This window comes from Varroa jacobsoni, unplaced genomic scaffold (genome assembly GCF_002532875.2).
Source record: "Varroa jacobsoni isolate VJ856 unplaced genomic scaffold, vjacob_1.0 scaffold_1446, whole genome shotgun sequence".
NCBI lineage: Eukaryota > Metazoa > Arthropoda > Arachnida > Mesostigmata > Varroidae > Varroa > Varroa jacobsoni.
Window position 1 is genome coordinate 9110 of NW_019214348.1, and position 15646 is coordinate 24755.

A 15646-nucleotide genomic window follows, 5' to 3' on the forward strand; every position below is an offset into this window, starting at 1 on the left:
CAGCGGTCCAATCAAAGTGACCCTGCAGTCTTCACCTGCATGTGTACCAGAGCATATGCCCTCTTCTGGGCATTAGGCTACACAAAAGACACCTCTGCCTAACGTAACTTATAGATGCTTCGTCTCTCTTACGTGTCAACCTTTCTACGACTGCGTGTCGTGGTATAGGTGGCTCATTGGTATCATCTCATCCGCTCATGCGGTGTTTCGGTAGCTTTACCGGCACATATCGTTTGCTGTTGACCTTGCCTTATCTGGCAGAAGTCTCTGCTGTGACACTCGCTGGTCCATTGCCGCTACAGTAATTCTGTGCCGTCCACGTTGGACTTACAGTTTTACCCTCTCTCGTCAATACGGGGCGGTTCTCCTGTCCAAGACTCCTACGATAGTCCCTCTCCCTGAGGCGGAGCCTCGGCTCTCGTTTGCACTGCAGGCCAATGGATGGACTCAGAGTTCGGCTTGCGACCAACGTGCGCCTGTGAAGTGGAAAGCCAGCGATAGCACTTTGAATTACTGTCGAGTCACTAGGTAAGCGTGAGTGAAACGTTGTTTGTCTTCGGTATGAGGCAACACTGCCCGGAAGGAGGGCAAGCCAGAAGATAAGTTCTGTAGATAGCGGTTCTCTCCAGAACCAATGCGCTTCCCGTCTAATCTAGCTAGTATTTAGGAAACACACGATATCTGGCAAAACAGCAGCAGCCCAAAACGTAGAATTCGTTGGATGTGTGCTTCATTGACGACACAGAACAAGCGAGGTCGAAGAGGCCTCACGATGTTGGTAGACATGTGCCTGCTTAAGAAGTAACAAATGGGATATATATATTCATGTATACTATGATACGCTTACGGTGAAGCCAACTGAAGGATTAGCAGGCAATAAGCTAATATTAAGGATCAAGTGAAGTGAACCGATAAACGACAGAGATAAGTGTGAAGTGGCGTAGCGTTACGGAAGTGCCGTGTCACAAAAAAATTGCATATAGTCTTCTTTACAAGTGTCTTCACGATGTAAGTTTGTGTTATTTCACTTTGACGTTAGAGTTAAAAAGGCGGCGACAGTGCAAGGGATTGACAGGTTCTGCAGATCGGCTTTGACGTGTGCACACTGGCTTTTCTTAATATTAGTGAATGTTTTTGGTGCGTAGTTATTTTGATACAGGTGGAAGCTTGATGAAAGTATCCAATGACGAAAGGCGCACTGATGTCTATTAAAGGAAAGTGGTAATTGTCTATTCAGTGGTACCTGGGATAGTTTCGGGTAGCTCAGCGTTCGTGCGATCAATCAATCATTGCTTGACTGTATCATTTTGTTGTCCGTATTGCGGACACAACACAGAGGCACCAGGATAACAAAGGGCCATGAAGTGTCGTGGCTTTTGGAGGAGTCGAACCACGACGGTTCTATTCGCGGTTCTCGCGGTGCATACGACACAAGCTAACGGTACGAGAACTATTTACTTGTCATCGATAGCAACGTATGCAGATACACATGCATACACGAATATCTACATAACGATACTACTTCAATCAGCTCGTAAATAAGAGCGCATTTTAATAATATGATAATATATTGAAGAGTGACTTCCAAACCATCAGTACTAAGCAGCAGGTGCATTTTAGTTGAAGTATAGTAGTTTATAATAGGGACATTATAATAATTTAGTAAAACATATAATATATTAAAGTTCTGAAGTACTTAACGATGTATAAAACGGATAGCTCCATTATGTGTCTCATTACTTCGTACATTTCTTCCATGGAATTCGGTCCCATTTTTCAACCGAACGGGAGAACCGTGTAGTACAACCAACATATATCGACAGTTATCCTTCTATATGATTTATGTCGGCAAAGCTAAGATGCGCCAAATGGCCTATTGACTTGACTTTTGAAAATACCCGATACCAACAAAATCACATTCTCACTTTGGGAAGCATTTCATAGACCGTTTCTATTAGGATGCATGCCCTTGGAGTGTTTGTCTGCTACTCCCTAGAGGCAAATTGGCGAAATGCCCCAACATCTACGTAATTTGCGTAAAGCGGCTTATTCGACCACGGACTCACTGGAGACACGTCAAGCTTCTAGGGCACTGAAAAAAGAGTTGACACTTTATAACAGCACTCTCTAGTTCATCTATTCAGGTGATCATTTATTACATACTTCATTTTCACCCTTATAGACCTGTATCATATCAACCATCAAACAAGCGACGGGTTAGGTTTGAGTAATATCTTCTCTTGTTGAATTGTAGTTCATAGTCAATTGGATTAGAGATTTTTTAGCAACCTATCTACTGAAGTCTATAAGTAGGCAAAACGTGGAAAAGTAACTTAGACAAAGTTTGTTGTTTAAGCGTATAAAGAGCAACTTTGTATAACTAGAGTTCACAGATAAATTCAAACCAACTTGATGCGTCTCGACTGCGATTTTTAGCATTGCACTTAAAAGTGAAGTTACCTCTTTTGACATTCACTCAACATCAAAAACATACCTATGTATAACGATGGTTTACGAGTAACTCTTCTTCAAGTAACCTGTAGAGTATTCATGCGTTACTGGCAGAAATAACGGAAATAATAAAACATAACGGAAACAACCCAGTCATAAAACGACTCTTACCCAAAATGAAGCACAGATCTATCATGACGCGTCGACTGAACAGCTTTTGATCGTTCTTATACAGATACCGGGCCAGAGCAGATATACGACACGATATAAGGACAGTGGTCCTTTATGCAGACTATGTAAATGATAATAGCGAATGGGTCTGACTGCTAATTGTATAGCGTATGCCTGCTAATAGATAAAGTATCGCAACTAGTACAATTATTTCCTTCGAAGGTCATATTGTAGCGCGTCAGTAGCCGCTGGCCCGATTCGATCAGACCTCAGCTATGATCACGAGCACTACCTTCGAATAAAGGTGTGCATGGATCGATATGGAAAGAACGCCGCTAACTGTCATGTTTTATATGGTATGCATTTTGCTTATGCAAAGCAGAAAGAAGAACATCCGCTCCATTGACTTCTGCTGTCAAACAGACTGCGCAAGATCTTCTCATCGCATAGGCATCGTAATGATAATTGAATTTAATTACACTAGCAAAGGTAAGCGGAATAGCGAGCGGCCGCGGGTAATAGGGATGTACCTCTCTCGAAACGAGAAGCAGAGATCTTTGATGCATGGCCCTCGACCAACATCGATACCCGATTACACTCTCCTCGTTGTAGGTTCCTTTTCTTTAACCAGTAGCACAATAGACGATCTGAGTTGACCAGGCATGTACGAGACCTCACATACCCTAACAAGGTTGTACATAGGGCTTCGGCGCATTACTACAAGCACCTTGCAGACACAGACGTCTCTCACAACCAACCGTACGATAGATCAGACCGTATTTGGGGTCATCCAAACGTTCGGATGGCGCTTGTCTAGCTGGGCAATTCTAGGCCGTCTTTCTTAGTTTTTCTCTGTTAAACTCCTTCTCCTCAGATGGAACTTCTAAGTTATTTTTTTGACTCCCTTTGCTTCTTTCGCAGTTCTTACATCCGGAGGAAAAACTGTTTGCACCACTCTATTGAACAACCGCCATAGTTCAGGCCAACCGCCAATCCTCAGGGCTTTGCGGGCGACCTGTCCTTTCTACATACTTCCTTAAACTCCACTTCCAGGGCCTTGAAAAATTTGAATGTTACGAGGAGTTGGCGTAATCGTGTCTCGTAAAGTAGCGGATAAGATGGGCGCGCTCCCGTGTGTGGGCTTCCGTCGTTCAGGTACTGGCTCTCTATTTTTATGAGTTTTCGTTGGTCCAACCCTTCATTCACTGAGATTGCTTTCTATATTCGCTGTCTCTTACTGGCCTGAGTGATGGCAGCCACGACAGGGTGCTAAGCCGCTCGGAAAGAACTCTCCTTTGGCTGCCTGAGCCAGACTAGGGGTTAGGAATTAGAGAGGTGCCACTAAAAGGGAATAGAACCGAGGGAATTCCTATTTAAGGGAAGTATGCCTATGGAGGCTTCTCTGGAGTCTACGTTACGAGCTAGTTGTAACATAGAACACGTCTGACAGACAGAAAGCCTTAGAGAAGGGTGGTGTTAACAGCTCGAGTAAAGCAGCCACACACAGACTCGTCGAAACTGGGCTTCTTACGCCGTCAGTTTGCTCCTCGTGGACGTACAGCTTTTGGCTGTCTTGTTCTGTCAGTTAAACGGCGCTGCTGTTTTTTTGTTTGGACAGAAGCGCGCTGCTGGCATTTGCAGTGGAGCGGCTGCGGACCTCGTTTGCCCCGTGGATTCCCCAATCTTTTCCGTTGTCGAAGCAAAGCAGCAGGAGTTCAGGCTTTGACAGCTGCCCGTCAAAGGGATAGTCTGCGCTGCTTCAGTGTGCAGTGAAGGCGCATAGACAAGTACCCGTAAACCTGACAGCCATTCGATCAAGACGACAATGCGTGCTCACCTTGTTACTGGGACCAAAAAGAGGAAGGACGCCTGCAACGGGGAAGGCGAGGCTGGCTGTAACTAGCAGAGTGGATGTCGCTGCCAATATGAGGACAATCGAAACATTTGGAGAAAAAGAACGCGTAAGAATTCGAAGTCGTAGAAAGGAGCATGGAGAGATCGTCATAACTCAAATTGATTGCGCGAACAATATTGGCGAAACAATGACAAATTCTACATGGTGCGCGATCCTGTTCATATGTAGATATTTGGTAGAGGTAATACATGCATACACAAGTAAAAACAAAAGCTGTTTTGTTAGTGCAAAGTGGCTTAAGAGAAACAATGTTGTTTTCTAATGTTTTTGGAAAATACAGCACAGCTAATTCAACATGGCTAATAAACTTAGATAAAAAACGCCGTATAACTTAGATAACTATGAGGTATCAGACCCTGTAATATCATCAGGCAAAGTGCATTAGGTATACTCTATTGTTAGGGAGTATTATAACTCTATTAGTGATACATGTCGTAGATCTGCAAAAATGAGGACACGTACGACCATAGGCCCTGTCTTTTCCTTACAGCCACGCGCCGTCTGATCTGTAAATACCTCTATTGGCAAAACCTATAAGCAAGGGTTTAAAATATTTAAACGGATTCCCTTCTAGTTTTATAGCTAAGGGTACGAATCACCAACTCTCGTAAGATAAAGTACCTGTGCAATTATTTAGCCTCGACGGCTCATTAACAATTTACTTTAAGACGGCGATCTGCACACATCCCTAGGTGAATCCTAAATTTAGGTACTCCTTAAAACAAAAACGAATTCGCTGCCTAGCCCTAATGCATTACAGGATTTCCTATAGCTGTAATTTCAGTTTTCGAAGATATACCAATATTGTGTAGAACATTGGAGATTTTTCCGCAAACACATAGTCAAAAAGCCGACCCAAGAAAATGATCCACATAAGTGCAACATACATATTCCTCAAACAGTCACAAATAACTACACGAAACTTAAAAAGAAAGCAACGCCGACACACATTCATGTATATGCTCATTCATAATGGCGTAAGTTGATTTACGTTAATTCGTCGGGAAGTATCGCCGATACTCCCGTTTGCATGTATAGAAGTTAAACAGTGCATGTAAGTTCAATAACCATCTCTATATTAATCATAAATATGGAAGAGTCGCCTTCGGGGAGAGCCCTTTGAATATGATGTATAGGTAATACGCGCGAGCATAGTCTCTCATTTTTTATTGTACGAGTGAAGATGACTACTCCCACAAACTGGGGTAGGGTCGCCTAACACGTGCATGTATTAAGCTAATGTTAAAGTCTAGGGCAGCGCCCTCTATCCGTTACTATGTTAGCACAGCACAATGATTACCAAAGCGGTTAGCCAAAGCGGCTAGACACATTCAACCGCTCCGGCGCGCGCCATGTTTAATCTAGCTTGCTCCACTATGAAGTAACGTAGTCGTGCCTTGCTACCAGATGTCATCTTGGAGAGTCATTCTTTTGTATCGGGCAGTACCATGTAAGGTTAGAATCCAGCCTCAAAGGGCTTTCCGTGCTTCCCTCTTTGCCTCTCTCTCTCCCCCTTCTCTCTTACATCACGGGAGGCATGGGGTCGTTACTTACTTTGCCGTCGTCCACATAAACCGTAAGCCTCTCCCGACATAGGGATACCTTCTTATATATGTACTACGTAGCTGGCCTGGGCCTCCCCGTTACGCCTTGAGGTTTTGGGGAGTTCCGCAAAATGAGAACTGTATATTCCCCATATTTTTGCTCCATTCACTCTCGTTGTTTTCGGATGGTGGCGTTCTGGCGCAGCAGCTGCTGGTAATACTGATAATGCCAGGCCATTGGGAGGAGTCACTAAGAGCAGACGGCCAAAGCGCTGAATCGGTGTTGACACAAGAAGTTTCCTGCTGCCACTTCGACACAATACCATGTTGGACAGACATGTCGCCAGTGTAGGGCATCCGTTTTGCGAACATACAAGTCTTCGTAGGCCACGGTGTGAAAATCCCATAGTAGAGCAGAGCGGTAACCCTTTGTTTGTGAACAGGCAACTGATGGTTGGGGTCGGGCCGAGGTAGAGATCCCAAGATTACGATTTATCCATTAACGAAGTCGACACGAGATTACGGAGCCCATTGTGGCGGTGATGCTAGGAGCGATCACAGTGGTTTAATGGTGATGTTGATAATGGCGTGGCGGATAATGTACATGCGCATTTTTGTTTTGTTAATTTCCAAGATCGCTGAGCTATCGTCGTAAGCCATAAGTATGAGAACGCGCAATTGTTTCACTAGTTGTCAGGAAGGATCTTAGAGTCAGGGAAAAAGTATACAAAATGGAAACGGGTTTAAGGAGTTGAATATGGTGTACATGTTAAATAGAGAGTTCAGGCTAAATGTCTGTAAATCTAAAAGCAAAGGACAATAAGCATTCGCCCACGAACCAGAACCAAACCAATCGAGAGGGTCAATCATCATCATTTAACATCGACATATAATAGGAATTATTGTCCACGCTACATTGTTCATGTACACGTTTCTGTACGTAGTTGTACGTTATCACTTGTTAGATATAAGTATTTAGCCATCTGTGGTGGCAAAAGTGAGTAGGACCGTATGTCGGATGTTGAAATCTCTTCCAACGGTTTCATCATACTAGTCACATTTAAAGACATAAAGCCAGTTGAATAAAAACAGCTTTCTTGATCGACCCTCGTCCTAGAGTGCTTGAGAACTTTTGGCTGTAGAGTTTCTTTAGAAAGCTGTGAAGTGCGCACACTCCGATACATAACCCCCAAATGTGCGGCCCTTTGGCGTTACCCATCTATTCCTTTCTACAATTCCTCAACGGCCGTCTAACCGTAACCTGCTTATACAAGCGTCACTGAGAAGCCTACATCATCGAGTGTTCGGATTTAGTCTTAGCTGCACGCCTGAGAAAACAATAGTCGCGGCTACCTAGAGGAAAAACGTACGATTTATAGTACTAGGCTGGCTCAACCGGCCTCAATATCTGAGTCAATAGTCTTTTTGGTCATTCCTTGAAAAGCCAAATTTTTTCACAACGACGTCACACTCATTATGAGATTTCATCTTGCCGATTACATAATACGGCGCAACATTTCGTTCTGTATAAGACTATACAGGAAACTGCGGGTAGTTACTATGGTAATTTTTCCATGTCGGATTCTACGTACAATTAGATATAACGTATTTCCGAAAATCGAATACCTTGGTTGGGGGGTTGATTGGACCTGATTCTTAGATTTAGAATCAACATTGAACAGCTAAAGAGAAAGTAGCACCTCACTATTTCTTTTCACCTTATTTACATTTAATGTTTTTTTACATTTTACTGTACCGATACCTAAAAATAATATGCGAAATAAAAACAGTCAAGAAACTTTTTTTCAATCCTGGCTTCGCATATATATATATATGCGAGGATATCGAAAACGGGTGTGACGACCTTTGTCTTTTTTTCATGTATACTAACATTAATTCATAATAAAATGGCTCATTGGCGTTATTTTCTCAAATATGTTGAGAATATGCGGAACGACTGCGTGTGAAACTTAATCTACATTCTGACTTCCGCACAATGTATAAAAAAATTGGATTTTCAAGAGAAAAAGAAATTCCTTTGGATTTTCTATTATGGAATCGAATAATGTATTTTATGTGGTTGACTCCAGGCTAAATTTAGAATTAGTGTTTTTTTTTTTGTAACAAATTGATTAGTTTCTTAGGCGACCTAATATATATAACAAACTTTAAAGATAAAAGTTCCACTTGGGACAATCGAATAGTCACCGGAAGTAGCGGCATTTATAGCAATGAAGTCCACCTAATTGAGGTTTTGAGGCACCCGTTTCAGTGGCACAGGATGATCAGGCCATGATGGTAAACTATATTTTACAATAAGGGGGTTAAGGACAAAGACATTATGCAGACCAGATTTCAACGTTAATAAAGCATATGTTTGGTACAGTAAGACTCCCATACACCAAATCTTGGACTTCATATGCTTGGTCCTTGCTTCGGATCTAGAATTGCAATAATACGATCGAGTAGTCAGGACAATGTATGGAGTAGTCCAGCAAAGTGACAATATGTCTTGATTAATGTAGTAGGTCTGTTGATTGAAACAGAGCGATCCGACAACAGGAAATCTGCAATGTGATAGCAGGAAAGCTAACAGCTGCAATGGGTTGATAAGAATAGTCTAATTGGATGACAGAGCAAATACAAACTACACTAGATGAGTCCGAATAGGTCTATGAGCCCCGGTGTTTGAAAATAAATGTGGGCCAGTGGTGTACCCTCTAATATATATATGTACCCTAAGAAGTTTTTATTTGTATGTGTCCCCAGGAGTACATGCCTCTAAAATTGTAATCTGAATCATACAAAATATCTCATCGAAACCGCTTCTTATCTTCGTGTAGCACACGTTTCTACACCAAGCTGAGTGTGTTCGACATGAATCAACCGTGATCTCCAATAATTCATTCTTATCATTATCATTTCGATACGTTCCATCTGTCCATTCCGTATGCTCTCTTCTTACCGCTGTATGTAACAGGCGTAGAACGCCAACGTTCGTTGCATTTGTGCCGTTACACGGAGACATTTTGTCAGTATAGCTCTGGCTTATCTCTTTGGCATCATGACAAAGATCGAACACTTCGAAGATGGCCCGATCCGCGTTCTGCCGCTACCGTTACTTACCAAGCTATTATCAAACTAGATAACTACCGAAACCAGCATCTGACTGAGTCAGCGTGCGAATTTCGTGTTCATCTTTTTCACCGTACGATCATCCTCCATCTCGCTGTGTGCTATCGCTCGCGTGTTTGTCATCTCGGGGCGATCTTCTAACATTAACGTGACGCTTTACTCCGCGCAGCGCCACATCGCCGTCGATGAGACCGACGACGCGTCCTACTTAGGCAATTAGGCAAATAGCTGAGTAGAAACGTAACGCGTAGTGGTACCACCAGAAGCTACGATTTACCGTACTATCTATTAACCGCATGAGTAGATCGCCACTTCAATGGATGGCCAATCAATGACTACGCCAATTAGTTAATACGCGCTCAAGCACAGTTGGCATGCTGGTAGCATCAGCAATTTTGGCAATGGCATTGCGGCCTTGCACATCCTAAAACGTCCTTCTTAAATGGATGCACAGGGTCACTGTGTTGGCCAATGCTGTACCATGGCTCAGATACAACGTCGAGGGAGAAAAGGAGAAAAACTCTGCTATTATGTAATTGTTACGCATAGTGTAACCATGGCTGAGCTGGATGGTACTGGTTATGTATTATAACAAACGAATGTAGCTACCGCTTTTTTGCTGTTGATGATTCTATGTACATAAACCTTCTGCTTACAGGTAGATGTTAACGAATAAAGTGTTATTACACCATATTTGATCGGGGACTTCTGCTGCAAGGTGATGACTTTAGGCTCGTTTATTGATCTAAAAAACTAATCGAGAAAGATTTATAGGCAGGTAAATGACAGCGCGGAATGAAAGATGCGTCTGCGCTTAACTTACGGCGGTGCTAGCGATGGCTTAGAAGACTCGTAAGTGCTAACAAAAACGTGACGTCGATAAACAAAGTCGCACGTATGTTTTATGATCTGCGTAAGACAGTGGCGAGACGGCTACTGAAGTCGTACATACATGAATGTTATGCGCGCATTTTTATAATCTTTCCAACAGTATCTGCCGTTAAACGGTTTTCTTTTGTAAGGTATTTTGCTATTTATTTAATATACAGTGTTCAGCCGATTGTGCTAAAGTTGAAGGTCTTAGATCATTTTAATTATTCAACTTTGCTCTTATGCATCCTATGCCAGTTGGCTAACGTCGACAGCACCCAAAGTATATCCGTCCCAATATCACGACAGGAAAAACATTCAATTTCGAATAAATTAGCTTCCTGAACTTAATTCTGTGTAAAAAAGCCATAGCAGATCAACGCCGCCAAAGACACACCTATAAGATATTGAATATGATCCTTAGATCATCTCTACATGTTGAATTCATCTCTATGCGCACTTTAGATCTAATTTCTCATTCCACCTGTGCTGTCCCTTAGCCTACGTACGCACGTCTCTGTTGAAACGGGTCCTCGACACGATTTAATGAAAGTCTACGAGTTGGCTATGACTATGCTTGTCGTTGTTAGGAACTGCGAAATAACCCCCCAGGATGGAGTAAAAGTGAGGACAACTTCAGGGGCAACGACGACAGCCATCTGATATTAGGAGAAGATCTCGATGATCGCGTGTGGTCATGTCATTGTGAAGCAATGGCAGATTACAATGATCGATTGATATCCTTCTGCGTTTGCGTCGACTATAGCAAGTAGCTCGCGTGGGCGGCCCTTCTATCGCCCCTGTTGCTTATTTATACACAATACATAGCGATGCGATAACTTTTACTTGAGGGAGAAATGCCCAAATGGGGATCGAGTCAAGTTTAATGGCATTCGGTCTGCGGACGTTCTCTCTGACCGTGTTGTCGTCCTGTTGCTATAACATTCGCTGTTATTCACCGTAAGGGCCAATCGTGGTGTCATTGCATTAAAATGAAGTAGAATATGGCGCTTAACATCGGTGGTGACACGCGGGAAGGGGAAAGGGGTCACGAAAGCAGACGACGGATTCATACTATCAGGTGGATAAGATCAACATCTAATACAAAAAGGACAGCGGGGTATCAGGAACATAACAGGAACGATAACAACAACAACTACAGCTTCCTGGACGAGACCTTGCATTTGAGGTCGATATAAGAGGAGCGCTAGCACAAATGTGCAATATAATGAATACGTTAGCCTCATAACGTTAGTGAGTATACGAGCCGACCAACTTTTTTTTTGTTTATCCTATGGTCATTGGTGTCCTTTAACTGGTAGTAAACGTCATTGACTATATATTTTGGATCAGGGACTGTTACGGTATCTACGAGTTCCTCATGCGTATACATATGGATTGTGAAGTAGGGGTAGCCACCAGCATCATCAAAAACATTATGATGATAAGTAACACAGTCCGCGTACAAGTAGACTGTAAATCGTACACTGCGTGCGTTGCCCTTTGTCTTGGCCTATTCCGCAGTTTGCTTGTAATTTATACCCTGGGATGTATTTAGGCTTAGATGTACCGTGCGCGCACGCCTCGAAATCGTATACTGGGACTGTCGATTGCGCGAAATGGAATTATTATATATTTATCTTCGTATACACTAGACTAGATTAGAGTACATTATGATTCTATTAGACGGACTTGCTAGCTCCGCCTTGCGTTTTTGTTTTTCCTTTGATTTCACTCTTGATTTTTTTCTTATTCTGCACAAACTATATCGTTGACTGGCGGTATTGTTATTATTAATCATCCAGTGCAAAAAAATAAATGAATAAATATCGAAAGACCACGGATCAGTGCAAAATATATATACAAAATACAACAAAAATAATAAGCAATCCTATTTCATAGTTTATGGAAAGTTCAAACTGATCGGCGATCACCACAGAAAAGAACTATTGCTTACAGTTAGCCTAAAAATGTGTCCTTGTGATCGCATAATGGCAACCTGTTTGCCTACAAAGCTTAGAAACAGCAGCTCAAGTTGAATTTAGGTTTAAAATCAGGCTTAGGCAGACGTACGATTCGTTTTACGCCGCAGGCAGTCACTCCTCTTAAACGCTTGCAGTAAATGGCGTAAAATTCGTTCTGGCCTAGCAAGCTCTTGCAGCTGCGTCCGTTGGCGTTCCTGTCGCTGATCTGGAGCGTTAGCCATAGCAGTAAGGTTTTTCGGCAAGAAGACAACTGAAGCATTAATTAATTCAGCATCATGAAGTAGGGGATTCGATCGTGTACGCTTGGCTAAACACTGTAAATAATGTTTATATATTTCTTCTATCTAATGTAGATTTTCAAAGTATAGGCACCTTGATGCGACCATCATCTACAAGGTTATCGGTGCTAATTCGATCAATCACGGGATCCTCATAGGCATAACAGTTGACGTTGCGTAAACCTACCTAATGTCAAAGAACGACGCTTTGTAGGCTTTTGTCAATTTGAAGAAAGATAGTTTAGATAACGTACTAAGTTACAGTTGTAAAGCGCTGAAATGAAACAGCATAGGTGCTGTGCAAACGAAGAGTTAGAGTTAGATTGATCAGGGCGTATTATACTGCCTAGTTCAGGACATGCGCTACTATTTAAAAAATTAGTAGAGGTTAGTCAGTCGAATCAGGCGTAGAGCTTTGGAACATATGTTATTGTTAAATACTAAATTTTGTCCATCGAAATAGAACGTGTATCCTCTACATCCTAATGAGCGTTACTTTCGATTATTACTTTATGGCAAAATAGACGCCAACTGCAAAAAATCACGTACATATCTTGGAGTATATAGATCAAAGTTATACATTTCGTGTGATGTTAGTGAATCTCGCAAGTTATCGTTGGGTGCTTGTATCGTGCCATCGTGTATTTTTATAAACTATTAGCAATAACTAGTCTATTGATGGGACTCGTGCTTGTATACCAATACTACACTGACTGAACCGTAGCTGACGGGTATGCTCAACTCTTTCAAAAAAATTTCGCTCGAACTTCCAACTTTCCTATTCTGCTTAATTCATTCTAAGCTCGTCTATGTTATTTGGTTTTTTGTGGTACAATCAATGTTAACAATAGCGCTCAATAAAATTATCATTGGCGTCATAAAAGAAGAACTTGATTGCTTGGCGACTGCTCGGAAAAGTCATAGGTCAAGCTCGAGTAAATATGGAATCCACCCATTTATCTCAGTTCCAACATGTTTGAATACTTTAGACAATGAGGGATGGCAATATCACTTGCCCGTCTGTACGTTTTATAGTAACTAGAGTAACTCATAGTTTTCGATTAGTCTCGGCAAATGTTGGTGTTCGAAGTAACGCAACAGATGTAGGTTCATTCTGGGAAACTGCTTCCGCTGCAGTTAATATTTCTACATCATTCATGCTACAGCAACCTGATCAGCATGCCTATACCTAGTAGGGATTGAAAAAGAAGTATGTCCCCATGAAGTAAGTAATCTCATATATTGTGCAAGTTTAAGTATCGCATAGAACAATATATCTTTAGGCCTTCTATTCCTCATTAATGTTAAAGGGGCTATGGGTTATTTGTTAGCATTACTATAATTTGTAAGGAGGCGACCATTGCTCGATGCTCATATACCTTGCCTCTTGCATCCTGCTTGTCCTACCTCCCTACATTCTATCGATATCTCAATGTGTCTTACCGGATCATCTGACGTCCCCAATTTTGCAACGTCTGTATAACTCCCGCGTTGTTCACAGACCTCACTGGGTCGTCTCTAGCTGCTCATTCGTCAAGACACGATACGATGAGAGCACGACACCAAAGTCTAGCCCACCCACGGTGTCCGCTATGACACAAGTGGCGACTGTGTTGTGGTCTTTTCGATTCCTAACATCGTCTCTAGCACCAGCATTGTCCGTGGGCCTTTACCTCGCTCGCGTGGATAGAGTCGCGGCGAACTGCTGGTGATGGAGAGGGAAGATACACATCGTAGGACGTATTGATAGCGGAAGGGTCGTCACCCCCAATTGCCTCTGGTGGCAGTGGGTGTCATTTATCGCTTTTCTGCCAGTAAGTTCTCTTGTCCGTCCGAGGGGTGATGAGAACTTCTCAGCAGTAGTCGGCCGAAACTAACAGGTCACAGTATCTTTCCCATAGTGTCTTTCATAGTCACTTGCAACGAATTCCGCGCATCGAAAGGGGTCCGCCCACGCGACTACTCAGCATCGAGCCACCACGGAAGCGCATTCCCCTAACTTGGCTTGACTTCGGCGTTTCCGCAGTCGAGTCGCACTCGAAGAGCGGTGCTAGATAGTTTCCACGACTGTTTGGAGCATTGTGGTCTCCAAAGAGCAGCTATGCGCCGCAGCTGCTAACAGATCACGAAGGAGTTGGAGCGGAGTTACTATTGCGACTGCCACTACGGCTACAGTACGTCGGTCTTCTCCTCGGTGTCGCGACCGTTCGAGTTGTGTTTCGCGTTTTGTCGGAAAAGGGAAGAACGAAGACAAGCTTGGCTGCTGTGAAACAGCCGCGGCGTTCGAGCAGGAACAGGCGATTCAGTGAGTCGGACAGAGCCCTCAGCAGCCTTGAGGGTCTGAGGGGCAGGGGGTACGATGAGAATGGATGGGTGAGAAAACGAAAGAAAGAACACCGTTTAAGTCTGGGGCGACCATAGTGGAACGTGGGAAATGGAGAGAAGGAAAGATACGAAGCTAGCGGGTGGCGAACTGTCGGAGTTCCCGGAGAAGCAAGAATTGGGGTAAGTGGAGCACTGAAGAAATCCTTCTATGGAACTCAAACGGGGTCGAGCAAGTGACGCTGTAGAGTGTACGACTAGCAAGGTAGAAACTATCGGGAATGAACGCATGGAGTGGCTGGGGTAGACAGGCGCGCCTCGGCGACCGCCTAGAAGCATTAGTTCGCAGCGGCATCACCGACACGAAGTAGAAACTAGTTCCGCCAGTACCAGCTCGTGAACTGCCCAGTTCCAGTGAGAAAGCTTCGAAACCGATGGGTCCACTTACAGAAATACACATGTAGTGGCCGGCATGTGTGTGCTTCTATGGGTGTGTAGCCTCATGACCCACCAACTGCCAAAAAGGCAGCGGTAGCGGCGGGGGCAGCGGAAGTATGTCCGAGTAAATGTGCCTTTTAAAAGTTCGCGCTTTTCCCATCACCATTGCCAGGCCGTTTTCCAACACCACCATAACTACATGAAAGAGAGCTTGTTCCAATACTCTTCAAGTGCTCAGCGATCTCGTTGCTATTCTCCCAGCTGAGGACAGTTTCGCGAGTGCTTTTCGAACTCAGTAATTCGTATGGTGTCCCATTTGCAAGGGGCAGCACGAAGCCCTCTATGCCAGCCCAAGAGTGGACTCCGCTAGGCGGTGATGGCAGAGAACTCCGAAAATCACTTGGTACTGCCCTGCGAATCATGGCCGCGGAAACGGTCTTTGCGCATCTAGTTCGTGCGGTCGCTAGGCAATTATCAGTCACGGACGACAAAGTTTCAACCAGCAATAAGCGGCTCTCGTCCGAACTGTCGCATTGA

General features: G+C 43.4%; 1 protein-coding gene across 1 annotated transcript in view; it reads left to right on the plus strand.

Moving 5' to 3' along the window:
* Positions 1–468: 468 nt before the first annotated feature.
* Positions 469–15646, plus strand: part of LOC111270127 (uncharacterized) — a 39267-nt gene continuing 24089 nt past the window's right edge. Inside the window, exon 1 of the mRNA XM_022850177.2 lies at positions 469–1441. Coding sequence (XP_022705912.1) covers positions 1360–1441 — 82 coding nt within the window. The 5' untranslated portion in view covers positions 469–1359. The remainder of the gene's footprint in view (positions 1442–15646) is intronic.